This window comes from Aptenodytes forsteri, unplaced genomic scaffold, assembly GCF_000699145.1.
Source record: "Aptenodytes forsteri isolate BGI_AS27 unplaced genomic scaffold, ASM69914v1 Scaffold426, whole genome shotgun sequence".
Taxonomy (NCBI): domain Eukaryota; kingdom Metazoa; phylum Chordata; class Aves; order Sphenisciformes; family Spheniscidae; genus Aptenodytes; species Aptenodytes forsteri.
Genome location: NW_008794010.1, coordinates 1926762 through 1954413, shown reverse-complemented (window position 1 = coordinate 1954413; position 27652 = coordinate 1926762). Strand labels below are relative to the sequence as shown.

The following is a 27652-nucleotide window of genomic DNA, read 5'->3' as shown; positions in this document are numbered from 1 at the left end:
GCGGCTTCATGCACAAACGCGACCGAGCGCCACGCTGGTCTGTGAAAGCCGAGCTCTTCGTAAGACTTCACCGCTACACTCTTGCCCTACATTTTAGACAAAATTAGTTCAAGTATTTTTAAAGTATTTGGTTCTAAACCTGCTCTGAGCTTCAAAAATAAAAGCTTCCAAGCAAAACAAACAAACAAACAGTACAACCTGTAAAGAATTTATTTTAAAAAGTTACACAGCTTCAGGGTCCAAAAGTTAACAGTAATAATTTTGTCAGTGTGGGAACCAGTTATCTAATGAAGCCTGACCAACTCAAAACGTACACACTAGGCTGGCTCTTCCAAGTATTATTTCATCAGGGATTCAGAAAGGCCCAGATCAGAACCTGTGCATTTGGGCAAGCGCATTTCAAGTTTGAGTTTGTGATAGGCCAATGGAACCGTCTAACATACCACAACACAACAGTGAAAAAATACAAGAAAGCTGATGCATGCCTGCGGTGCGGGAGGGAAAGGGACAAGACAACTTGAATTTTCACCCTCAGCACCTATTGCTGCGGTCAATAAAACCCCCTCAAGCAGTCTCGTGAGGGAAGAAGTAAAGAGCCATCAGTACTGAGCAGAGGTAGGCGACGCTTACGATTAAGCATCAGAGAAATCCAGCCACAGTAGTCCTCAGACTGAGATCCAGACCTGGCAACGAAGACAGGAGCATGACGCTAATGCAAACTCTTACATAGGGTACGGGTGCAAGATCATCGATATTTAAGCACAGAATAGCAAGATCTTCACACGCAATGAGCAGAGACAAAACCAAAGCATCCTTCTGGTGAGAAATAGCTCCTAAGGAACAACTTGGGAAAAGTCCACTCCAAAGCGCAAAATGCACCACAGACAGTGTATCTAGAAAAGTTGAACATTTTATTGTCATTTACGAGTACACCATTTGTGATTTTAGAAATACAGACTCTTTGCAAAGCACTGAAATACAGGTGCCTTCCAACTTCTAAAACCTACATTATTCTATGTCTTAACAAACCTTTTACAATAGCAATTCAAGTTTGGCTTTTGCTGCAATGAGTTCCTCACCAAAGATGCAAAGATTTAGTTCTAGACTGCAAGACAACCAAACCCAGTTTCAAACGCCACCTGCCAGTGAGCCATCAAAACCATTACTTTCAGATACTGAGTTCTATGATGTTCTTGTACTTTGTGCCCATAATGGAGTTCACCTTTGAAAATTTTAAGTTAGAGGATGTTCCAGTTAACCATCAACTGGTATTTCCATTACAGCATCTAGAAGCAAACAGATACTAGTGCTTATGAACAGGTTATGTTGACACAAAACCCAGAGAGGCCTCCAAAAACATTCAAGGTTAAAATGAACAGTTAACAGTTGCAAAAATCTGTACATATTTTCAGTCATAACACAAGGAAACACTGGAGTATCAGTGTTTTGTGTTCTAGCTTCAATAGTGACAACTGCACTACTCCTAGTATTCTACATGTTTCTCCCTTCCCCCATTTAAATTTTATAATTGCAATCTGAATATACAGCTGTACTTACAGGAAATATTAAACAATGCACAGCGCCTTAAGCAAGTTCCATATCTGGTTTTGAACAAGCCATATAAAATAAGTGACAAAATAGGTTAAAATTGGTCCTTGATTAGGATTACTACTTTTATACAGCTTGGAAGCACTAAATTTAAAGACACACATTTATTATTAACCAGCACAAATTATTCTGTAGCTTTTTTTTCTCCTCCTTTTTTTTAATTTTAAGAGTGTGTTACAGTATCATGCATGAAAAGCAAGCTGCTGCTCCCAAGTGCAAACATGGAGTTTAGACTACATGCCTTCTCCTCAGGTTGTTATTCCTTCTTTCATAAATTTCAACACAACCAAGAATAGAAGCAGCTGACTAGCAAAACAATATGAAGTTCACCTTTTACATTGTGACCCATTCTTAAAGTAATGGAATACTTTGGACCTTTAGCATAAGGAAGGTTCAATAAACACAGCAAAGGATTTTTACATTCTTTGATTTCATTTACATCTTTAGAAAGAAAATTTTATATTTTAACTTGCTAACTAATGAATCATCAGCTGGAGACTAGTATTGAAACAGTGCAAGACATTTGCAACTTCAGGAACACTCAATTACACTGTCCTTTCACCCAAACAATGATTAGTAGAATATTGCATCAGTCCTTGATAAATAAGACAGACAAAAAGCTCATTTTAGAAGACCATTAGGATTCAAAAATCTTTTACACTTAGTGAAGAGAATCCACACACAAATATGCACAAAGGACTCCTTAACATGGACTTTATCACAACAAATGTAATCCAGCTGTAAGTCTTAGAACTAGACTCTTTATTGGTATGAAGCCGTATTTGTTCAGAGACCATGATTAGAAGCTCCATTATTAATGCTTCAACATCTGGGCTTTGACACATGAACAGCATCAGCACGCTCTCCTGTCAAGCCAGAGACCAAAAATTCAGCTGAAACAGTCCAGGTGGACTATGAGCTTAAGCAGTCCACTTACACCCTAAAACATTCCAGGCACCAAAAATCTGGCTTTCATCTTTGCATTACCTCAGTTAAGAGCGGAGCCCCCTCCACTAATGCAATATTCCAAAGACCATTGCAACTAAGAGTGTCGAGTCAGGTCTCAGCTGAAAGCTACCACCACCAAAGGACATTCATTATTTTCTTTCCCCCTCACCCCCCACGCTGCCAAGGAAGAATGTTAGAGAGACCACTATTCGGTGTGGAAAGCAGGTCAGTAGAGACTCCAAGTGTGGCTTGAGGAATCCTCAGTACCAAGCCGCTTTCCACACACACAAATTCAGTCCATCTTCTCTTTCTGGACCAGCTTGGGTGCATCTACAAAATCCTTGCCATTGTAAAGGATGATAGCGAAAGTTCCAAAGCTTGCACTTCCCCAGAAAAGCACATAGGCCAGTGTCTCAGTCCATGTATCACCTGTTAAAAGTCAGATAAACATTTTAGTTCATTATCTCCAATTACCAGAGAGAGGTTTTTTTAGTACCAAAGCAAAATATTTCCAGCCCTCCCTTAGAGATCTGCTGTCCAATGAAGTTAGAAGTCCTTCATGGGTACTGGCGTCTTTTCTTTTTCCTATTTCCTTACTTAGGAAAACTGTGTTTGTCACACAGTCCTTAGAACATTTTGAACAGACAGCTACAGAAGTCAGAGTCAAGAACTCTACTGGCACTAATATTAGAAAATTCAAGGCAAAAGCAGAAGGCAAAAACCTTCACAACTCCCAACACAGATTTATATTAGGGGGACATCCATCAGAACAGGCTTATGCCTATATCTGACTTTTCTGAACTGTCTTTCTGCCCAAAACGAGGTAGGTATTCTTCTGGGGATTCATCCGGCCTATAATAAAGCTAGATGTCTACTCAGGTGCAACTAGATTTGGGGGCAATTCACTGCCCCTTAATGACTTCTACAAGTTTTAACATTGTTTTCTATAGTACCTCAGGTTTTTCCACATTAATGATATAGTGCTAACCCTCAATCTCCAGAGCCATGCTCAAACACCTTTTGGTATGACTGAGAGGCAATTTTATACTGAATAGTTTCTGGTAACCATTTATAGAAAGTCCACACACAAGCAAGCTAATTTTGTGAAGTTATACTCAGTAGTGACTTACCAGCCATTAGCAGCCAAATAATGCACATGGAGAAAGCAACCACCATAATAATAGGCAACTGGGGAAAAAGAAAAAGAATAATCACTTGATATAGTAGCACATATATTCCTTAATTTCCTTTCAGATGGGCTGTACTGTAAAACTATTTATTTGCTTTGCAATAAAGTTGCTTTAATTGCTGATTCACCTGCTGTCAGGTACAACTAAAATTCTGGATAGTTCCAAATTTGGAAGAGCGTTCAATAACTAGGTTAAAAATTAAAATACACCTTCTATCTATTAAAAGAGAGGTTGAGGTTTCTGTTTTGTTTTAAAAAAATACATCAGCTACTAATGAAACCCGTAATGTCCCCAAATCCCATTCCACAAAATAGAAGGGGAAGGAAAAAAAAGGGGGTTTTTTTGTTACAGTCTATGCTTCTGCACGAAGTATGAGAAGAGATCTTCACAAGCATCTTCTGCAGAAGGAAACAGTCATTGATGGTGACTAGCAGAATTTCTCCCTTTCCGCTTGATGAAGCAGATTTTTAAAAAAAGAGCAAGCAGCAGTTTTTTCAATACCTCAAGGACACTCCATTTTCTGTCAAGGGAACAGTCTGGGTTTAGTCCTATAAGCAGGTATCATAGAAACATAACCAGATTATAGGGACGCTTCATTACTACATAGACAAGTTCTACTTAGTCATATGAAGCAAGTGACTAAAAGGTTGTATGTGTTTCTCCAATCATGAATAAAGTCTCCATACTCACAGCTAGAAACTTCCAATCTTTCTTGACATGTAGAGGACTAGCAGGTTCTACTTCATCCACTGAATAATTTCCAAGAAAAAGATCAATCGCATCCTGGGTGAGAAACGGAGAACAAGAGTTAAAATGCACAGCAATGTTTGTCAAATACATTTCCCCACAGTTAAAAGCCTAACTTACTTGTCTAAATCCATCAGAAAAGTTATTTTTGTAGTAACGTATTAATGAGTTCCAGCCATCCATTATTAAGCCCCACTGAGTTCTCTTCCCAGTTCTGCAAAAAGAAGTTTAGAAAAATATTTAAAATGGATTTGTAAATTCAGGAAGATAATTTCAGATTTACAGTTCTTTCATTGTTCAAATGTGTACTATGTTTAATGAATACCTGCATGTAAATACATTTATCTAGTGCTGCCTCTGCATTATTACCACACATAGTTGTAACAAAGTTTGAAAGTAAAATTACACTTCCCTCCATCCCACAATATAAATGTGCCTTGAAGAGGCACACTTTCTTGGTTTTATTCCTAGATAGCCTTTTCTCCTTTCATATAAACACAGTGAAGAACAGTGTTCTTCTGTAGATTTTAGTCTGACATTTTACCAGTTGAAGCATTGCAAAACTCATTATGGTCTAAGCCCCAAATTAATAACCTTCTCAGATATGAAGACTTAAAGAAAATCCCAAACATGCCCAAAACCCCAGAAGGCCTTTACAAGAAAAGCTGACTTGCCTTGTGTAATCTGTCTTTAAGGCACCAGTTCCAGCATATTGTTTGGCACAAGCATTAGCATTATCAGCCCATGCTGTGAATAGAAAACATTAAGAAAGATTAAGGAAGTTACATACTCTGTTTGGAAAAAAGTGATTGTTTGAACTCTAAACAGCCTACCATTTTTGTAGATTTTCTCAAAGTCTGCTTGCTCTTCAATTCTCTGTCCAACATGCAGAACACCTAGCCTCTAAGACAAAAAGCATATTGAGGCTCACTAGTAGTTCGCTAGAAAAATTAGGATTTGCTTTCAGAAAAAGCTCTATTTATTAAACTAGAGTCTGGCCAATGCATTTCAAGTAGTACAGTAACTCAAGTATGCAAGCTCTTATTGAAGTGTTAAAATTACATTTCCGTTCCAAACAGAAAGCCCCTCTTCTCTTCCAGCTTGTTAAACAAGAATAGCATACTTACTTGAAGCTGGGCTTGAAGAGATCGGCGCGCTAACAAGCTCTGAATCACATTAGTCCGATCAAGGCAGTCCATGCAGTTACTGCGGAATATTCCTTCCTGCTGAGTCACAATTTTACCATCGGAATCGACTAGAAAATAACTAATACATACAATCCACTTAAGTATTTATAGATAACAGTCCATATAAACCACACATTTTCAGAAGTAAATATTCTAGCAAGCAAAACACAGTTGTCTCGAGCATACGAGAAGTTCTTAACCATGTCTTTGAATTCTGATGCCTCCTTGAATTCTTCCCCTCCCACACTAAAAACGACATCAATATATGGACATTTAATAATCTCAGGGCAGTATTCCCTCTTAGCATTTAGACAGCCAACGAGCAATATTGAGTTATATACCACCGGGAAGTGCAGCTTCTGGTGCAAAAATCAGTGACTTACATTTTATTTTTTTCAGTTACTATAGGGTCCTAGCTCCACAGATATCGAGATCATTAGCAGAGTGTAACAGCAGAAGTAACCAGATTTGTATATACCTGGTCACCTGGTTCAATCCAGTCACCACTGGATAAAAAGTCATATAAGCTGTCAGGCACACTTCTTCTAGGAAGGTAGGTAATCAAATCTTTAAGTCCACTACCGAAAATCTGCTACTGTCACTTACTCTTCTCTCCATTATGTGAACATCTGGGGGAACCAGATGTTCCCTCTTGCAACTGCATATGCTAATTGTTACCTCAATCTTTTTAATCAACTAAACCAGGTGTTTCTAGTAACTGATAACAAAGAGATCATTTTAAATACTGAATTGCATGCAAGTATTCCGATAACTGAGCTGGTAAAACAAATATGCCGATTGACTTGGTTGTGTGAATGGGAAAGAACTATACTTGTCCTTCTGCCACAGCATTAAACTTCCAGTTGCCTAAAGATTTACAGATCATATTCTGTAGATTAAGTTACTCCATTATGTTTGGAGAACAAGTCTTATGAGGAGTGGCTGAGGGAACTGGCGTTGTTTAGCCTGGAGAAAAGGAGGCTGAGGGGAGACCTCATCGCTCTCTACAACTACCTGAAAGGAGGTTGTAGCGAGGTGGGGGTCGGTCTCTTCTCCCAAGTAACAAGCGCTAGGACAAGAGGAAATGGCCTCAAGTTGCGCCAGGGGAGGTTTAGATTGGATGTGAGGAAAAATTTCTTTACTGAAAGAGTGGTGAAACATTGGAACAGGCTGCCCAGGGAAGTGGTGGAGTCCCCATCCCTGGAAGTATTTAAAAGACGAGTAGATGAGGCACTTAGGGACATGGTTTAGTGGACATGGTGGTGTTGGGTTGATGGTTGGACTCGATGATCTTAGAGGTCTTTTCCAACCTCAATGATTCTATGATTATGAAATTATTAACTCTGAATGTGGACTAGCACATGATCCACTGTTACTGTACAGCATTTAAAGATCATAAAGTCTTAGAGTCATGCAGTACTAAAATCAAGAGCCTTCGAAGCATATGCATTTACTTTGATCAACCTTGTGTTAACAAGACCCATTTTTGTCATTCTTGGAAAACTAGTTTTGTTAAACCAAGTTTTACATTGTTGTATGATTAAAGAAGACAATAACACCTGTGAAATCTTCATTTTCCTCCTTCTCCCCCCAAGCTTTGCCTAGAACTGATATTAGGATAATTAGTGTAGTTGAAAAGTAGATATTTCTGGTTAACGAGACAGTTTAAGTGCTGCATCTCCTATAATTGCTCTAAAAAAATTAAACACACCCCCCCCAAACCAAACACCTCCCCCCCAAAAAAACCAGCAAGCCAGCTCTCCTTTCTGACAGGTCTTTCACAACTGGATTTAACCTGCAGAAACTAGAGTTGTTTACCTCCCTCAGGGTTGCAGAACTTATTTTCTAAGAAATAGGAACAGAAAAGTCTGAGTTTTGATATTAAGCAATAGTCACTCTAGATGAAACAAAACCAGGCAAGGTAGAGCCAACCTAATCTTGAGGAAAAGCCTTCACTTTTGTATCTTGTTTTAGAGACACACGGCCTTTTTTCCTTTCTTTTTCTTCATTTCAAGGAAACCTGGTTCTTTTGTAAGCCTCCAATGGACAGGGAATTGGTCCATGGTGACAGGGAACAAGTTATGTGATTCAGTATTCACTCTAAGAATAAAGGATCCTTGCTGCATAGGCAACCTACGTGCTTATTTCTCCTTATTTGAAGTGCTCAAAGCAAATTTATTCTTCAGCTCTTCAGGTGTTTTTTAGCCTTTTTTTTTGGTGGTGGGCAGAGAATATTTACTATCATCTGATTAATTTATACTATTCCCACAGCCTTCATGCTAGGCAAGAGATTTCATTTGTGAGACTCCTGTTCTAGTCCGCAGCTTACCTCATTTTTTTAGGCTAGAATATACCACTGCCAGTTTTGTAATGTTTTAGCTGATCGACTTTGTGCTTTAGGCACAAGACTTTAGGAACAGGAAGGAAGCAATCAGAAAAGCAGAACAAAGTAAACAGTTTCCCTAACAATCTACATGTCTACAAATAGCAAAGACCAAGAAGGGCTTAAAACCACCCAATTGTGGGCCTAAACAAGATTTAAGTTGATTTGGACATTTAGTCTACTTTTATATGACTAAACAAAATGAGAATTTGTTTCCTTGTCAGTTGCTTATGTTAGCAAGGGCTGACAATCAGTGCCAGTGCCAAGGCGTGGTACCACAATGTGTGTTAGAGAAAACACTTTTTTAAAAGAGAGCAGGTGCCTGTGGAAGGAGCACTAAGTGTTTGACACTATGTAGCAGAACAGTTTGCTGTCAACAACACATGGAATTACTCTTGGATGGAAAAAAATCACCTAAGGAGGCTTTTTTTTTAATTAGCTTCAGTTGTATGCACACTCATTTCTTTGTCTAACCTTTTACCCAAAGGTACAAAGGCAGCTCTTGAGTCACAATGCAGGGTTGCTACAATTCTCAGAACCATTTTATTGGGACATAAAAAAGGCTCTACATGTTACCCCCTACTAGGTCTGTAATCTTGCACATTGTATCAGCAAGAGATCAGAGATAGAAACACTAATGCATATGGATGTAACTTCTTTATAGAAGATTACAGGTCTGTTTTACTGTCCCTTAACTCAAGACAATAGAAACTATGAGAAAGTGGTCTCATTTTAACAGTACAGAAGTAAAAAGAACTGCAGAGCCTTACCTAAACTCATCCTGCTGTTCTGCTAATTGATCCATCAAAATCTGGAGTCGATCCCACCTCATCCGACTGCACTCTTTATGGAAGTCAAATGCTACATATCTGTTCAGAGACAGAACCATCTTTTCAGATTACATATGTACTGCAGCGAAGGTCTCAAAACCCCACAGGGAAGGGCTGATCTATAAAACAGGTAGTGACAGAGGATTTGTTTTTCTTTAGAGATGGCTTCCAGCAAATATCTGTGGATTTTGTCAGTGCTCTGTAATCTTCCTGAGGCTGCACCCTTAGTGTGCATGGTGACAGCACTTATATTTCTTCACAAGATGCCACTAGTCCAGGGAAGCACACACTCAGTTCCAAGTTACTCATTCTACATTCTGGCTTGTATTTTTCCTCCAGACAGTATAGAAGGGATATGCATCTGATTTTATCTTTTTTTCCCCACCAGGGTTCTTTTGCCATCCTCTCTTCCAAGCAACTACATTGGGAACCTCAGTTCATTTTTAAAGAGACACAGGTGTTGAAATGCAACATTCTTTGCCAGCATACAGCATAATTCCCTTGCTAGCTCTCTAGAAACCTGCCACAGATTCTGTTTAAACAGCTAACCTTCTCTGTCATAAGAAAAAATAAACAGCTACTGACTTGGAACAAGATTTTAACAGCCAATTCATTTCTAGTAAGAAGTGCTCTAGATGAGCAGTGTTTGATTCAACATTTATATATATACACATTTGCTGTGAATTACAGGGCATTACATTCCTCCCCTCAAGTACTCATAATCCAAAAGTTATTACTTGCCAAGTTTTCAAGACTATTTGCATGAAGAAAGATGGTATATATACACTGAAAACTCAAGTCAGTCTGGCAGGTAAACAGCATCAAAACTGATTAACAAAAGAAAAGGATTTTGGCAGCATTAAGAAAATGGGGCTGACAAACACCACTTTAACATATACAGAACAAGCAGCATCTCTAAAACACACCCCGATGGAATTTTACATCTTGGTTTCCACCACATGACTTTATAGCAAAGATGCACAGAATTCCACAAGCTTTGTACAGCTAAGGTATCAATACCAGCCTAGGTGTGAGAGTGAGGAAAGAGCTCACCTTAGAAGTGGTCTTTTTTAATAAAAACAGAAGAAAAATCTACACCCACACACCAATAACACACACAAGTGCATCCCTGAAGGTAGTAAAAGAAGCACACAGAAGTGAGACAGACATCTATAACTACCCTGGCAAGGGCAGCAGCAGGGCATCACACAAGCAGAAGAAAGCTTGGACAAAATTCAAAGTATGTCAGGATTTATAAGGGCATCTTGATTATACTCTGCAATTCCTTAGTTATACTTTGACAGAAATGAGTCCTTATTAAAACAGGATGCCTTTTTGCTTACAGGTAGGATTTTGTCCTTTGACATACCTGAGTGACAATAATACTTTACAGCAATCTCAAGGAAAGGATAGAGGTAAGTATCTGTGGAAGTCGGATGCTTAGCCCTCCCTCTAGAAGTTAGTGAAAGCAAGCACAGGCAGGTTGTAAAATCATGTACTGCACTCAAGATTCCCACAAAGAGATGGAATTTCTCTTGTGATTAAAGCACATTCTCCACTCTCTTGGCCCATTGTTACACCAAGGTCCAGACATTTAAATTACATGCTCCCCTTACTGTTTCCTCCTTTATCTCAACACTGTTTTGCTCACACTCAGCACTCCCTTACTAAGTTAGCAATATAACCAAGCCCTTTTGCCAGAAGCTAGTTCTGCAGGGGATGATTTCTTTTTCCTAAAATGCAAAGATCTCCACAGTTCTCACAGCATACTATAACTCCAATACTAGCATTACCATTGCCTCTGAGCTCCCTTCTTTATTCTGTCTGTCTCCTCTTTGTCCCATATTCGCTTCACAGTCCCACTTCTGCTTAGAATGTCAGCTCTGAGGTAGGGGCATTGGTCATATGCAAGTTACTTCATAAAAAAAACTCAAACAAATCAGACTGTTGGTAAAGGCCTCCAAAGAACTGATCACTCTGTGGGTCTCGGAGGCAATGCTCAACTTTTAACACAGAATGTATCATTTCACTTCACATGTACCTGACCATTCCGTTTGCCATACTGTTTACCATTTTTGCAAATGTTTGCTCAAGAGGCTTCTCTGAACCTTTTTGGTTAACCTGGGAGAAAGAAAAAAAAACAAAACAGTATTAGTCAAAAGTCTGCTTAAAAGAACAGCAGCTTTTTCAGGAAGAAAAAGTGAAAGCATACCAAGTTGACAATCATTTGTTTTCCATAGCTAATTATTTGCGAGTCAAAATGTCTTTGGAAGCCATCCATCTAGAAAAGAAAGGAAATGTGTTGACAGATGCGTACATCTATATAGTATGCTACTATTAAGATCTGTGATTTACAAGAAATCTCTATAATCATATTTTGATGATACCACACAAGCAGTTTTATAACTAAGAAAAGTGTTTGGTGTTCTCTATTGCGCTAATACATTTCTACTTTCATCCCCCCAGTCCATTCAGCTCTCCTTATTAAGCAAGCCACAGATAACAAGTATTGTGCAGCTACTAAAACTGTGGCAAAAAAGAACCAAAGAGAAACTACCCCCATTGATGTCTGGAATTTTTTCAGGCTCTGAACTCATCTTAAGGAGTACAAGGCTTCTTGCCGCTACTTTTTAAACAAAGCTCAATCCAGTACTGCTGATTTTTATTCTTGTGGTTACAGTTTGCTACCCTATCACACAAACATGAGCCCAGAAGTATATTAAAACCCCAGGACACAACACTCACATACATGATTTACTGACTTGCTGATCTGTGGCTTTGGCTTATACTTGAGGTTTGGTCTTTGAGACCAGAAAAAAGGAATTGATCCACGGGTCTGCAAAAAAATGGAAACCGTTTTAAACAACAAAACTTACAGAGTCACTTGCCATTTAAAAATAAAGCAGACTGGTTTAGTTTGTTTATTTGTGCACAGGCACATCTTGTATATAATCTATATTTAGAAACACAAAGCTATCTATCTACATATCTTAAGCCAGTGAGCAGTTCCTTACACTGACTTTACCTGAACGAAGGATGCTTTGCTCCCCTTGTAATGCACAATTTGTTCTGTTTCAACGAAGTTCGCAGCATGTCCTTCTGAATCAATACCTATGTAGGAGAAAGACCTTGTTAACCAGCTCAGACTGGCTGCAGAACAGCAACAGTATATCAGCAAAAGGCTTCCTAACCCTTCCCTTTTGAGGGCTCACAGAAAGCATGAAAATACCACAGAGCTGCCTGGAGATGGTAAATTAAACACACCTTTGGCAGAAGTTTAACATGATCTGTACTAAACTTAACTTGAAGTAGCACAGTTGTGCTTAACATATTTTGATATTTGTAGTCCTAGAAATTGAGTAATTTAATACAAAATAAAATACGAGTGCTTGGACACTGAAACATTCACAATTCAATAGCAATGGCGCTGCAGAAACTGACCAATTTCTTCAAAAGCATGTATGTTGGGACTAAGAGAGAGTCATTTAAATCCATTTCCCTGTTCACTTTTTAACTTGAAACAATTAAAGAACACCACTATTCAGGGCTCCCCTGCCAGCACCAATGATGCACTCAATTGAATTTACTGCTAGGCCAAAAGGGCTATTACACACTTGCATTTACTCCAATAAAAACAGTAAAGTGTTAAAAACCCCTACAAAACTTTTGCAGTTATCTCTAGGAGGAATAAAGAAGAGTCTGCTTTAATAAATACCAGAACATGCTTCAGTTTATCATACAGGTTCCTAATATTTTCTTTGGAGCAAGGACCTCTTAAGACAAAATTATAAGCATTTTTTTGCTCAAGTCATTATACAGAAGTTACTCTTAAAAGGTAAGTCACACATATACATGGAATTCGCATTATTTTAAAATAAATCAATTTGTTATTTTACCTCTTACATAGTAGCGTACACCAGCCCTGAAACAGCTTCTTCTGGAAACAAGCAGCCAGTCAAAACACTTGCCATTAATAGAACAAGAGTGCATAGTAATAACTAATGAATAACACTAAGGAAAAACCCCCCAAATTTCATTAGGATATTTTGATATATCAAGAGGTAGGAAACATCAAGGAACCAAGCAACCACATTCAAAGAAACTTGTAAACATTTCTCACACCAATAACAGCTGAACATTAAACTTGAGAGAGAGGGTAACAGTATTAGGATCAGTATGCGCATCACAAAAGGACAGGCTATAGGTGATGTCACTAATGAACACACATTAAAACTACTATGATTTTGAGAAAATGGGATTCTAAAGATTAATCTGGTCTTATGGTCCTATGTATATCATTAAATGGACTGACTTCTGAAGTTCTATTCAGTGCTACATCCATCTCACCCACGATTTTATTAAGCTATCTTAACAGTTTCTTGCCCCTATTGCTTTTAACAAAAAATAGCACTCCAAAACTTTTTTCTAGGCTTTTAGAAGAGTGAATATCTTGGGCTGTTATACCTTGCACCTGTAAGTGCAACATACATCACATTTACAGATGCCAGAACTAGCAGTAAGGTAGACTGGCTTTCAAATCCATGCCAAGAAAAAGAATGAACACATACCAAGTCTCCCGTGGGAGCTTCTTACATAACAATGCTTTCCTGCTCGGGCTGGATACCCAAAGTGGCAGATACACCATAATCTGGGACTAATCAACAAACAGGGGCCACTGACAGCTAGTTTCAGTTTTAGAGTCTTGTTCTGTGCTGCTTAATTGCCTTTATTTGGACTACAGTAAATTACCAAGTCTAATAGAGACCAGCATTCATTATGAGTAACTTCTCCAGGTAGATTCATAGGCTTTCATCCTTTTCCCCTAAAAACTGAAACCTACAACTTTAAAGCAAGCAAAAGATCAAAATGGTCAATTTTTGCAAGCTGCAGTATTAGCATACTGCAGTCTTCTATTCTTTGAGGGATCTAGATACTTTGTCTTAAAGTTGGTGAAGTAAACAAGATGTATTTTCTTTTTTAAAATAGCACATTTTACAGTGATTCTGTATTTATGATTCAAATGGGACATAAAGCAGCTGTGTCACATGTGAGCACCTAAGCTATGTTAAAGAGCACACTGACTGCATACATGGAACATCTTGATTTATGAATGCGTTTGTGCTAATACTGTTTTTTAAAAGTTAAAAATATTGGCCCTACATAATCCAGAATGTTCTCACAATTCATAAATTAGACTGTGAAAGAGACCTATTCCTCTGCTTTCTTGGAAAATTACTGCCAGGTCCTACACCCTTTAATCCAACACTTATACAGCCAACAGTTTCCTGCAAAGAAAGGTTACCTCTAAACTCAGCTGCTTAGCAATAGACAGCCCATTTTCTGTCTGCGATCTCTGTCCTAATTTAAATGGCAACTTGCTATTGGCTACTTTCCACACACACAAAAAAGGAAAAGACATAATTTATTGTTCTTTAGAAGGGTTTTTTTTGGAGCAGCAAGGGAAATATTAAACATAGTTTAGGCTTTAGATGATCAGAGTCTTGATTACCCAAGTCAGTCCATTATTTCTCATCACTGCAAGACTAGAACCCCAGTCCAGATAGTTGAACAAAATATATTTAGGTTTATATAATATATTTAGGTTTATATGGGAAAAAAAGAATCTTTGATTTTACTGAAATAACTGCTAGTGGTGCTGTAACAGTTCTGGTTAGGGCTCCTGCTAGCATTTTCATCACTAAAAATCCAGTTTCTTTGAATTCCTGGGTCCTCTAAGGTGTTTGGTTAGTATTAGAATTACAGCAAAATATACATTACTTATGCTAATTATTTATATAGCAAAAATAGGACAGAGGAAGGTGTTAATTGCAGTCTGCCAATTGCTAATTGCAATCCACCCAGACTCTTCCACCCAGGACCTGCAGGATAAGGATTGGGTTGTTCTGACACATCCATTTTGCTATCTTGCCTTGCCTCTCCACCTACTCCCACAACGTTTTTCCATTAAAATGAAGTCACAGGAAAGAAGAACTGGAGATCTGCCAGCTGCTAACAGTCCTACCAGAACAACCGATCCAGTCTGGAAGCTGTTCCCTGCACACACCTGAGGGGCCTTTGCAATGGAGGAACTAAGGCGAATGTGGCATGAGTTGCTCTACCCAGTCTTGCCAGTCCTTTTCATGCTGCCAGTCCAGGAGCACCTGGCACTTACTGTTGATCACACACTGCATGAGGAACACTGCCTCCAGAAAGCATTAGGCTTACTCGCAGCATACACACCCTTCTCAAAAATAAACTCATGACTGCTTTGCTAAAAAGGCTGTTACTCAAAGCATTGGTGCAGGAAAAGCAGCTGGCTAGGAGAAGCATTCCAGGAGCCTTCAGTAGAACTCCTTACCCTTTTATTCATCAACAAGAACATCTATAAGCACTCCTTCAAGTCAAAACTGTTCTCCCTTATTTTAAATTCAAAGTAAATGCTAAGTGAAGGTATCCTTATAGCAAGATTAAAAAGTACTACGGCTGATGTCAGAGCATTTGCCATATTCATCTTAACCTTCAATCCCACTGAAAGACAGTTATGCAAACCATGCCTGTAAAATTAAATACATTAAGCCTTAAAAGCAGAATATTCAAGTGACTTAACATATGAGTGGGCTATCAAACAGTACACAACACTCATATCTGAACAAAATACAACTTAATTCTGACACTGTGTTCTATGTTGCCAACATAGCCAATAGAGCAAAATGGTTGCTGATGTGGCTGCTGTTAGATTATCATATTCAGCACCGAGCTTTACAACGTAAAAAGGATACATCCGTGCATCACAGGCGTGGCAAACCTATGGATCTGAAACACACAATAGATGTTAAAAATATTAAACACTAGCAGCCAAAAAAGATAAGTGAGTGACTATGCTTTGTCTAGGAGGTTTTTTTGATAGTTTTATATACTTTATATCCTTTACTTTTTGTTTAGGGTGCAGTAATTCTTTGAGAAAAAAGTTCAAAGAAAAACAGCAACATATGTAACCCTTATTGGCAGCAGGGAAAAAGTGAAAGTCTAATCCTAATTAAGTGACCTTGACAAAAAAACAAGCTGCTTTGTCCTCCTATACATGGCATTTACTCTTCTAGAAACATGCCAGATATAAAGCTGTACACACTGAAAACCTTTTGATACGGTATTTGCTATACCTCCACAGTAGGATGTAAGCAGAGATAGTAGTAAACAACACAGGGCTTCAGTAAGGAATACTTTTATGTGATTAATACTTGAAATGCTTGTTCCAGGGTTCCATCCTGCCACTCCTGAATAACTTGGTCTTTCAAAAAAATTTAAAATAAAAATTTTCCAATACTACAAGTCAGAAGTACTACATCTCATTACCTAAAACTGTTGCTATAGCAAGCCACCTGTAGTTGATATCAGGTCACACTTCCCCTCACATATCAGTTATCTCCCTTTTCAACTTCTGTGTTTTGCCTCCTACGTCTGTTTTCATCACCCAGCCACACTTGGCTTTCTTTGCTGTTCCCACCACAGCTTCTCTTTCATTTCCCAAGCTTTGTTTGCTTAGCACTATCCAAACCATATACCCAGTCATATGCCTCCAGAACATGCACAACAGCCCTTTGCTAATTCGTATCTTCACATTCCAGAAGCACTGCACAACCCAGCCTTTTGGAACAGTGCTGTCTAATGTAAGAGCACATCTCCACAGGTTACCAAGACAGAAATAGAAGCAGTGCATCATCCACTTCGATAAATGAGAAGTACTGATAGAGAGAAAAGGTTGCTGTAGCACAGACAATTCAAGAAGTTTAACACACATCTGAAGTCTCTAGCAGGAAGGAGTTTACATCAGTCTGGCCATTGAGGTACTACAGTTGTGGCTCATGGTCATGCACTTGTATTTGCTGGACTAAGTGAATTCAAAGGTCTTCATTTGAAGTAAACTGAAAGAATCCAAACTGTCAGTCTTACTCTTAATTCTCAGCTTTATGACCTATTCACTAGACAAATGGAGTTTAACTGCGCTCACAGAGACAGATGCTAGCCACTCTTAGAAAAAAGCGATGAGCTGAACCTTGCCTATATCTAAAGATAAATAAGTAGCTAAACTTCAAAAAAGCTTGAGAAGCATATGCTGTGCAGTGTAACTTCCCCTTTGGTTTATATGAGCACAGTCTCAGCACAGTATCTTCAAATGCAAACATTTCCAGAGAGACAGCTTTACTATATGTACTACTGAGGACATTGACATAAAGTTGGAAGTTTGAAAGCAGAAGACTGTCACTGTGCTAAACTAGAAGGTGAATAGCCACGTTATACTAGATTCTGGCTGTCTGAAGTAAGAGACAGTTACAGGAAACTGCTGTATACTTACAGTAAAAGTATATTCGTCCTCTATTAATATAATCATTACAAAGTGTTTACCTCCGGTTGAGCAGCAAATTCTCTAAGAAGATGTCCATTCCATACAAACCGTGGATCTGCCTGCCGCAACAAAAAGCCAACATGCTTTTAGAGACTGTCAATTCTGTTTAACTCATCATAAAGGGAATATCATAGTATCCATGCATTACACAAGTTTAGGTGAACAGATGTACATGGAGATGGAACATCCTTCTTTTATCAGTAACATCCATAACCTCAACTAGAAATCTAAATAAAATAAAAATAGCTAAAAGAAGAACAGTTCTCTCCAATGTTTAAGGGTGTTGCCTGACACTTCAGGCATGCTGAACTGTTAAACAACTGAGCTGCAGCATCAGAAGAACATTCCGGTCTTTGCCCTAAGAAAACAGGGCTTGAAGAGATTATCCAAAATTTTAAGAACAGTAGCAAGGTAACACTCCTAAAATGGGGAGAAGGTAAAAAATACAAGGAGTCCTGTATACAATAATCAACAATTTGAGAATCAAATGTTAAAACAATACTTGTAGCTTAAAAGACAAAAGTATTTATATTCCACTGCATATATGATCCTCTTCAAACTTTGTGTATTTCCTATTCCTAAATTCACCTCAAAAGTGTCTTGAGCAGGTTGCTGAGCACATTCCAGAAAGCTACCAGATTAGTCACAAAAGTGACATTTGCTGCAGAGCATAGTGCAGGCTCCAGCAAAGTGGCATAAATCTCAACTTTAAGATGAGGCAGGCAGACAACACATCACTGAGGATGAGGGTTAATTCAAGCTCAGCATTGGAACAGTCCTTTGTCTAATAGAAAAGAACAAATACAACTACATGCCAGAAACTGATCAAATCCTACTTGCAGTATCTTGAACTAGTGAAAGAACATGACATGATGCTTTGGTGCCCCTATATTGGGGCTGTTTCCTTCTACCAGTACTGTTTAAAAAAAAAAAACCACCAAACAAGTATCAAACCAAAACACCCACACAAACACAGACCAGGCCTCTCTTGTAGAGGTGAACTGGAGATGCCCAAAATTGCCATCCTTTCGTTAAGTCATTATACTGCAACCACATGAGTGTGAAGTTGTTAGAATTGTTTTAACCATTTAACATCTGAATTTACTTGAACCTGACACCTTTTTACTGTACTTTGCCTTTCAAACAACCTTCTGAAGTGCCACAATTTTAAGGCAAACCAATCCTTTCACGTCAGCAACTGCTCTCCCTGGCAAGAGTACTGCCAGAGCAGCATTTGATAATGCAAAGTAGTCCCCAACTATAAACTGATTTTTAATTTTTTTTTTTCTAAATCTTGGAAAAAGTGTACTGCTTCCCCAGCTTAGACAGTTTCAGTAACTAAGAGACAATGTCTCATGAGTCCACTGCCACCTCTTCAGCGAAGGAAGGAAAAGTGCTATTGACTTCCAAGGCTTCAGTATTTTAGTGCCTAGGCAGTTTAGACCTTGTTTACACCGCAGTATAGTAAGTTACCAGACTAAGGATTCTGGAACTCTGGAAGCACAAGAGAATTTTAAGCTCAAATTGCATTCAGCTATGTGATTGTTGTCTTTAAGACAAAATCAACACATTAAATTCATGCTTCAAACATAAGCAATAGGCATCGTTTAGACAGAATGCAACATCCTAGGGCCAACAGCCATAAAACCCACAGTTCTGTTCCACGTTATCCTGGAAGAGAATTTGAAGTCAAGTGCCATTTGCACACTTGCTTGGTTGCTTCTTTTTCCTCTCACTGTCAGCTTATTCCAGAGAACTGCCCCAGTACAACTCAATTGACAAGATCAGATATAGTCTAGTTACACAGTTTAGCAACATAGTGCTATTTTTTGCTAGTTCTATCATAAGGATTTGCATCTAAGCAACATGTAAATCTGTTTCACTAGTTTAAATTAGTGATTAAAATAGTAAAGCCATTTTTAGTTTAACAGAGGACCATAAATGCTTTAACAGTATCTGCTACCATTTAGCATATTAACTCATTAATTCATTTCAAAGAAGGTTTCATCTTAAGTGTAATGGGACCACTGATTTCAGCAACATCACCTTAAGCTTTATGTAAAGTTTCCTTCAGTTTGTGATAGTTTGTTTTGGCATCATTTAAACACCAGCTGCATAAGCCATGCAGAACTGATTGGTAATGTCTGAGACACTGACACTAAGCAAAATGAAATCCTTACCCTCTCTAGGAGGCTCATTTCCTGGAACTCTGGGCTCGTGTTGGCTAACCGTTGCAGAGTGTGTGTTAGGTCGTACGTTGTTGAGAAGTAAAATCCATCCACGCTCAAGACATGACTAAGCATTGATAAAAATACTTTATTGTCCTGCAACTGTTGAGAGGAGGAAAAAAAGGACAGAAGGGCTCATTTATTACCGAACTATCTTATTCTTAAGCTACCACTACTTTTTGAAGCGATGAGATGAACTTTGCCAGTGTTCTAGCAACACATGACATCATCCAGAGATTACCATATAAGAAGGAAACCATGAGATTGCAGTTTTGATACCAGTTCACTGGTAACTTGCAGAATTTGACTGCAGTGTGCTAGCTGTAAGAACAGTGGAGAACGGAGAACAGTATTCCTGTGAAGTAAATAGCTACTGATATTAAACTAATATTAGTGACTTCCAAGCAAAAAGGAATCCATTAGTTTCCCTGAAAACCATGCAGTCAAAAAAAACTGAGACAAGATGGCAATGCAAAAGAAAGTATATAACTTACTGTCATGATTACCCCAATAACTACTCTGTGTTCTGGTTCAAGTTTTGATTAACCTCATTCCTTTCCTGAAAGAGCATCAGATTCCCTTTCAGCTCCATTGGTTAGACACCCTTATCTATTCTTTATCAACCCACAACATATCTGTTTTAAACAATCTTCATCCTTTCCTTCCCTCTCAAAAAAAAGAAAAATAAATCCTTCCCTGATGGGTAATTATGTAATTGAACAATTCCATAAATTAAGCAAGACAGATAGTTAGATGACAGCAAGGCAGCTTATTGTAGGGGCTATCAGAATAGTAAAGCTGTGAGAAAGACGTAATGGGAAGAGCGTTGTGATTTTGTGGATTGGCTCAGGGAGCCTGCTTTGTAATAGGCTGCATTTGTGCAATCTATTACAAAGCAGCCCTAAAACACCTCTGCAGTATGCCAGGCAAGCAAAGCCTTCATGAAGGTCCTCAGAGTAGAAAAGATGATACAGGATTTAGGAACAAGAACAAAGCTGCAGCAAGACACTCCACCTCATCCTCCTATACTGTACCATCTTAAAAGGGGGAAAATGCACAATATGCAGATCAAACTCTGGGGGTGATATTTTAAGTTGCACAATGTGAGTTTGTTATCTTGAATGACATAACTTTATATACATCTATACCCAGATATTACATCAATTATAGTAGCCTGAACAAATCAGAGAAAAAAGTATAGTTCAAAGGGCTTCTTAAAAAAATTTTCAGTTTCATCAATTAGGTCCTGTGGTAATGGACATTAACAGAAGATAACATTCCCCTACACCCCCCTAATCAATCCACCTACCTGAATATCAGTTAAGTGCAGCATGGTCTTTTTGTAGGAGAGGATGTCAAAGTCTGTTGCTTTCCAGATTGCATGACTGAAAATCTCACCTACTTTTTTCTTTTTTGTTATTACAATAAGATACGTGCCTGTAAATCAGAAAGAGCAAAGTTAAAAAAAGATGCATATATTAAGAAAAGCAGCCTATAACCATACCAGAAAACTGAAACCAGTAGGAAAGAGTAAGGTTTCTTCAAGTTACACCAAGGACTTCATATTCTTAACAGTAAGGGGCTGGAACAGAAACAAAATGCACTTGCTAAGCTACCCACTTCTCTATGCTCACAGATCTTGAGCTACTCATTAATTTTAAGGAATTAAGAAAACAGACAAGATAAAAAAAAGTGTCAGCTACTCTTACTTCAGACCAGAGACAGTCTGAAGTAGGCTTGCAAGTGCAGAAAGAGGCATGGTCTTGAATGCGGTTTGGAAAGCACAGAGCAAGTCAGAAATACACGAAAGGAAGCATGCTGTAGAATCCAAAAAGCCTATTCATCTTATGCTGAAAAAATATTTATCCTAATAGGTTGAAAATGGAAGAAAGAAGGTGTCTCTTAATAATTTAAGTCGTGAAGTTTACTTATGCAACCAGGAAAACAGCAACAAAGCAAAAAACCATAATCATGACAATTCACTCAAAGCAATTAATTTACACTTGCAGGTAAACACAACATAGCCTTATTTCCAAACCTATCATATTTCAGTGCCATCTTGTTTTTGAAGAAAAAGGTTGCTTTATTAAAACAGATATTGATGGATAAAAATGTCTCATCATCAACACCTTATAACTATTAAATGCTTACAACTTCAATAGAGCAAAACAATGTGCAGGCCATGCAGAAGTACATAACCACAAATCTAGACTTTTTTACTAAAGCATTGAAAGAATTATAAATGCCAAAGCAGAAACAGTTCATGTGTGCAGTAAGTTTACCCATTATTTGTATTTACTACTATACCTACATATACATCAAGTTTTATGGACAGGTGAATTATTATATCAGGTCTATCTAGTTAGCCAAAGAACAGGTACCACCCCCACTTTTTTTAACCTCTGCAGCTCTAGTGTTATACCTCTCATTTGGGTGGAATATTCAAGCACTTAAGAATGCTCTAGCATGTTTGCATCTCAAGTTATAAGTATTGCTTTTGGTTGGTACGTCAGAAGCATCCAGATACCTTACAAAAACAGTACATTACATCCACAACTATGCCACAAAGATGCTACACGAAGAGATAAATTTAATCTGACATGAATTTTCAACATTGCCTTTTCCTATTTGGATATGTAATCTTCTGTTTAGATTTCAGAGCTTCAGATATTGCTTCAGCAATTTTTTTTCCTCTAATACTGTAACAGGCAAAGACTTTTTATGCTTGTTAAAGACACTGCATTGCTACATATGGAACCAGTTTTACAGTTAACAGTGAACTGCTTAACAACACTTAGCTAAACGTTTACTTTAACTGATACCATCTTTAGTTTGACAGCTGTATACTAACAATCAGTGCACAGCTGGGGGGGAGAAAAAAAACAAGTGATTAAAAGAAGTTACTTACTTCTGTATTTTATATAATATTCAGTCAGATGAATGGAAGTCATTACCAAGCCTGTAAGTTATAAAAATTCCCCTCTGGGGCAGTTCAGTTTTAAAACAGTCAGGGCTTGTCAAGTACCTAAGGCACAGGTGTCCATTACATTGCTCTTACTCTGCAAGATCCACAATTCTTTAGAATATGAGCACATAAAGTTCAGTAGTTTAAGATCCTGTCAGAAGTTACTGCATTTAACACAATGATACTTTGCTTCAGTTGAGAATACTGCAATGAGTGAACTTAAATCCTTTCTACGTATGGAGACTTATTCAGTACACATGCTTATTACATCATTTTTCAGACTACTCAAACTCTCATAAAGTCTACCCACAAAAGATCTTTTGAATAGCAACACTTACTTTCCTGGAAGCTTAGACTTTATGCATCACGTTTACTTGTGGCAGTGACTGTTTAGATCTGAACATCACTGAGATACTTGGAAAAAGCAGACAGCTTATTCTTACCTTATCCTACAACTCCCTAAAATTTAGAATTGTTCCAGTCTGTCCTTTTTCTTTTAATGTTGAATTTTCTTGGTATTTGTAGGATAGCTGGAACACAATCATTACATAAACAGCTGCATCTGCTAGTCTATCACCCTGTCACTCTCAGTTGTGTACTAAGATTATTGATTTAAAGTCAAACTTTACAACCCAATATTTGACTGTTGCATCAAATCCTGCAGCTAAGATTAAAACAGTTATGAAGAGTAAGTAGATTAAGTTCTTTGCACGCATTTGAAATGCATTCCTTAAAACTCAACAAGCTGTCAGTTAACCCCACCTTTAGAGCAGCTATAGGTTTAAGAGGTACATGAACATTCATGATAAACTATGTTTTGATACCTCCATCCTCTAGCAGCCATGAGGAAAGCCCATCATACTGATGAAAGTGTAACCTCAGATACTTGCAAATACTATTTTTGTCTTTAAAGCTTCTTTAGCAATATATTTTGCCTAAGTATTTTTAAAGAGCACAGTTCTCTTTTCCTTACCTGCCACCAATCGGATTGTTCCCAAAATACCATATATAGGCCTTGTAACAGCTGAAGGAGGAACATCTTTCTTAACTGAAAAGCAGAAGAAAAAAGTCAGAATTTCAGACTGCTTCTTTCTAACTATATCAGAAAACTATTAAACTAGGTTTGTTAAAGCTTCTTGGTCAAATCTCAAGTTTTGCTAGAGTCTTAAGTATAAGCAGCAATGCATCAGAATTTCAAAGCCTGATGCAGGGCAGGGGGAAGGATGTGGAAGTATTCTAACCCAATTTCTCATGTTGTTTAATCAAAATAGTAATTCAATTTAATAAATTCAAGCTCATTTACATGATAGCATAGCAAGTAGACCCCTCAATAATGTATTGTCCTGCCAGCTTCCAGGAACTTTTTGTTTTGAAGCCATCAAGACGGCAAGGACAAACAAACCAAAAATGCTTGTGCCTCCTACTTTTGACTGCTTCTTCTGAGCCTCAGCCTACTTCCACTTCAGAAGACCTAGTTTACTTTTTGGTCTATCTCTGCAAAACTACCAACAACAGCATAGATGTGGCAAGGGATACAGTATTTCAAACAACATACCAAGAGATCCAAAAGGTATCCAAATATCAATTAGAAGTCCTAGCATGTTAAACTTTCATCTATCCACATTTCTAGAACAGCAGAAGGGATATTAGAGAAGTTTAAAAAAAAAACAACTCCAAAACACCCACACCAGAGTTAGGCATTTTCCCAGAGCTTGGAGAACAGAGAAAGATAGCACTTGATTTTTCCTTTGCTTTAAACACCTTGCAGGTTCATCTGATAAAACACCAGTAATGAGAACAGGCAAAGACTAATAAAAGACTTGGGACAGCTATCTTTACAGTTTTGAAGGAACAACTTTGAAGGAGAAATTGAAGTATTATACTACAACACCAAAATTATCAGTGGGATGAGCACACTGCTCTTACATGAGGTATACAAGAGACCTAATAAAAGGAAGAGAATGACTGCTTTTATATTAATATTACTATAGCATTTCTGTCTGTTTAGAGATTAGTAGTACCAGGTACAAACTCCTGAAGTATCAAAAGGGAAATCACCCATTGCTTCATTTCATGTTGTCATTTAATGCAAATTCTTTGATTGTTTTTATGCATTAGTTTCACATTCTTAAAAAAAAATCAAACTAAAGTTTTGAAGACCTCAGCATCAGTATGCTTAAGACTACTTGCACTGACATTTCAATCCAGATTTGCAACATAACTAAGTTTACAGTGAGGGTCTTTTGCTGTTCTTGTTTCTAGAGGCTTTATGAAAATTCAGGTTTCAGTATGAAGTGAAATACAGCACTGAGACAATTTGACAAAAGCTGCAGAAGCCCAACGTTCAACCCATCCTAGATTTAATCTTGGACTTGTAGCACCAATCTCAAGTAGCTTAGATGAGTCAGTTTTTACTGTTGTCATGCACAGTCTTACCAAAACCAGGCAAGCACTATCACCCTGGTTAACCACAGCATCAGTCCCACAGCAAGAAGGCATTTCAAACAAAGTTCTTCACAGGACAGAATACAAAGCACTATTTTAAAACAGTAACTAAAGATAAAAACAATTCTCCCAGTACCAATTTAAGGTTCTGAAGATCTTCTGGGAGTGCCTAGAGCAAAAATAATAGACAGAAGAGGCCTGTATTGAGAAATACTGGTGAGGAGAATACCTGTAAGAGTGACTTCTGTGGAGACTCTATCAATAGCAAGCACATCATCCGCTCCATCATCACAAGCTTCCACATAGAATTTCTCTGGTGTTATATGCCTTTAACAGAACAGATAGGAAAAAGGAATTTGTTTAGCAACACTTACTTTGGTTTCTTTCTTTACATTTAAGCACTTCACCAGCTGAAGATAGAGCAATCTTAAACCTTATTTCAGCTGCAAAACCAAAATTCTCAACGGATTACTTCCCAACAGCCACCAATGTTGACAGTGCATAAAAAGCAAATCAAACTAATCAGTTACTGCAAAATACATGGCTTGTTCAATAATCTCAATTCTTATTTAATACTGAAAGTTAAAGACATGAAAGTGAATTTGTGTACATAGTGGTCCACTTTATAATTCATGTAAACTGGAACTATGTCACTTAGAAGTCTGATAAGCCAAAACCAAACTTCAAGTTTTTAATGAAACTTTCTAATACGTCAGAAACTAAAGCACCACATCCCTGATGCAAGTCTAGTAAACAAAAATAATGTCCAAAATTATAAAAACACCTGTTTCACATTAGGGTGTTCCAAGTATTGTAAGAATCCACTGGAAACAACACAGGAAAAAAAACAGAAGAGTTAAAGTCACACACTAGTTTATTGAAGCAGGTGCCTCAACACTACCATTCCCCAGATTTGTTAGCCAGGTCTATGTGACACACATGGGGTAACCTGTATCCTCACCATCAGACACATTAGACAAATTAGACACTGACATCCTGTTCAGACTTCATACCTATCTTTCCTTTAGATAAACTGTATGCAGTACAACACTAGCCATAAAATTAAAGTTTTCAGAAACATTCCTTAAATACACCTGTTGAGATATTTGCAAGAAGCCAGACAGGTTATACCATGCAACAACACAAGAGTTATGCAGAAGTTACTTGTAGCTGTACATAGGAAATGCTAAACAAACAAACAACCCCAAACACTCCTGAACTAGTGTTCTTAAACTAAGAAAAATCATTATGAGAGTTAAGGCTTTACAAGACTAGGGGTCAGAGTTTTAAACGTCTTGTTCTGGAAACTTCTTCTACAGGATAGATATTTCTAGGCTCCTTCTCCCTAAATAGATCTTGCATTTCTTCACATCTTTTATATTTTTTTTAATCCTTCAGAAAGGTGAATTAGAATCCTAATTTAGATCAGAAGAGTCCTTTGAAAGAGGTCTAGAAGACCTCTCTTGACATGTCTAACACCCCACCTTCCACCCACTAAAAGCAGGGCCAACTTCAAAGTTTAGCCAACTTCAAAGTTAAACTCTATTTCTTAGGGTGTGTTTTGACTCTCCCCAAGGATGGCGATTCTGGAACCTCTCTGAGCAATTACAGGAAAGCCAGAGAAGACCAAATGCTTAACTGAACGGAAAAAAATCCACCCAAAACCATAACACAACAAACTGTAAAGCAATCAATAGTTAACTGTTCATCAGGTAATTTAACCTCTTTAAAGGAAAATTAGTCTATGGGTCCTAAAACAGGAAACACATCAACAGTATTCCCCTTGTAAATCATCCTTCTTAATCTTTCATGTATGCATATGAAATGCTTTATCTTTGAAACTAAAAACATCAAAGTAAGAAATATTGAAATGCTTTATCTTTGAAACTAAAAACAAAGAAAGAAATACAAACATGCAGTTCATTGAACACTGAAGCCTTAAAACCCCTACTTTGCTTTCATTACTTCTGTTTTTGATGAAGTGCACATGTGCACCCCTGGCTCTTTATGGGGGTTTCATAGGAATAATGGAAGCCGTTTTTATGGTGAAGAGCAAACAAGCTTACACAGGCAGAACAGGCAAGACAAGCTTAAGGACATTTATAAACCCTCAATTTGTTAGAGAATTTAAAAAGAAATCAGGATATACTATTTAAGGTGCAGTCAGAAACCCATTGCTAGTTGGCAGGAAACAGTAGTAGACAGTTTTTCCACAAGAAAAAGCTGCAGCTACTTGACTTCTGTTGGTTTAGTTGAACAAAAAAGTTAGCTTTTTCTGGGAGGTCAGTTGACACACAAGACTCCAGCTAAAAAAACTGGGGAAAAGACACTGCAAAGTTTAATATTGGACCTGTTATGCCTTAACACAGATGCTTATGCACTCTTACTCATGTGACTATCTTAAGCAAAATAAGTTGGAAAAAATCTTTTAACATAGCAGGTTGTAAAATAGTGTCCAAACAAAGCAGTGAGAACGATAGTTTTAGTCTTTGAATACTCTGTATAAAGAACACAGCATAGACAAGACACCTATACTCACCATACAGAGCACAACTAAGCATTTCCATCCATGATCAGTATTTTTAAAAGCTGCTCTTTTCATTATAAAGTGCAACATGGGCATGACTATATTATAGTCTCAGCACTGAGATTCACTTGCATATTAGTTAAAGCCTGTTTTCAAAGAACTGAGAAAAAGCTTACAGGTGTAGAATATT

The 27652-nt window shown here is 37.8% G+C and overlaps 1 protein-coding gene across 2 annotated transcripts; it reads right to left on the bottom strand.

The window, feature by feature from the left end:
* Nucleotides 1–893: 893 nt before the first annotated feature.
* Nucleotides 894–25256, bottom strand: SACM1L (SAC1 suppressor of actin mutations 1-like (yeast)). Of its 2 annotated transcripts, XM_019474916.1 has the most exons (19): nt 25165–25256; nt 23464–23538; nt 20835–20962; nt 19478–19627; nt 17297–17356; nt 15673–15706; nt 12790–12891; nt 11919–12004; nt 11643–11729; nt 11106–11174; nt 10935–11014; nt 8834–8932; nt 5621–5759; nt 5327–5396; nt 5168–5240; nt 4614–4707; nt 4437–4529; nt 3687–3744; nt 894–2985 (listed from the first exon to the last, which is right to left on the bottom strand). In XM_019474916.1, the coding sequence occupies exons 3-19, from the start codon at nt 20856–20858 to the stop codon at nt 2849–2851; spliced, it is 1455 nt and encodes a 484-aa protein (XP_019330461.1). In that variant the 5' UTR covers nt 20859–20962; nt 23464–23538; nt 25165–25256; the 3' UTR covers nt 894–2848. The 2 variants fall into 2 exon arrangements, with proteins under 2 accessions (XP_019330461.1, XP_019330463.1); XM_019474918.1 differs by lacking the exon at nt 20835–20962 and having other exon boundaries at nt 25165–25239.
* Between the last annotated feature and the right edge of the window lie 2396 nt (nt 25257–27652).

What these genes read in the sequence shown, in the direction of transcription:
- SACM1L (XM_019474918.1), bottom strand. Translation starts at nt 25,239, where the DNA reads ATGTGGAAGCTTGTGATGATGGAGCGGATGATGTGCTTGCTATTGATA. An exon ending in CACAGAAGTCACTCTTACAG is followed by an intron (nt 23,539 to 25,164) that starts GTATTCTCCTCA and finishes TCTGCTTTTCAG; the next exon opens with TTAAGAAAGATGTTCCTCCT. An exon ending in AAGATTGGAAGTTTCTAGCT is followed by an intron (nt 3,745 to 4,436) that starts GTGAGTATGGAG and finishes CTTTTTCCCCAG; the next exon opens with TTGCCTATTATTATGGTGGT.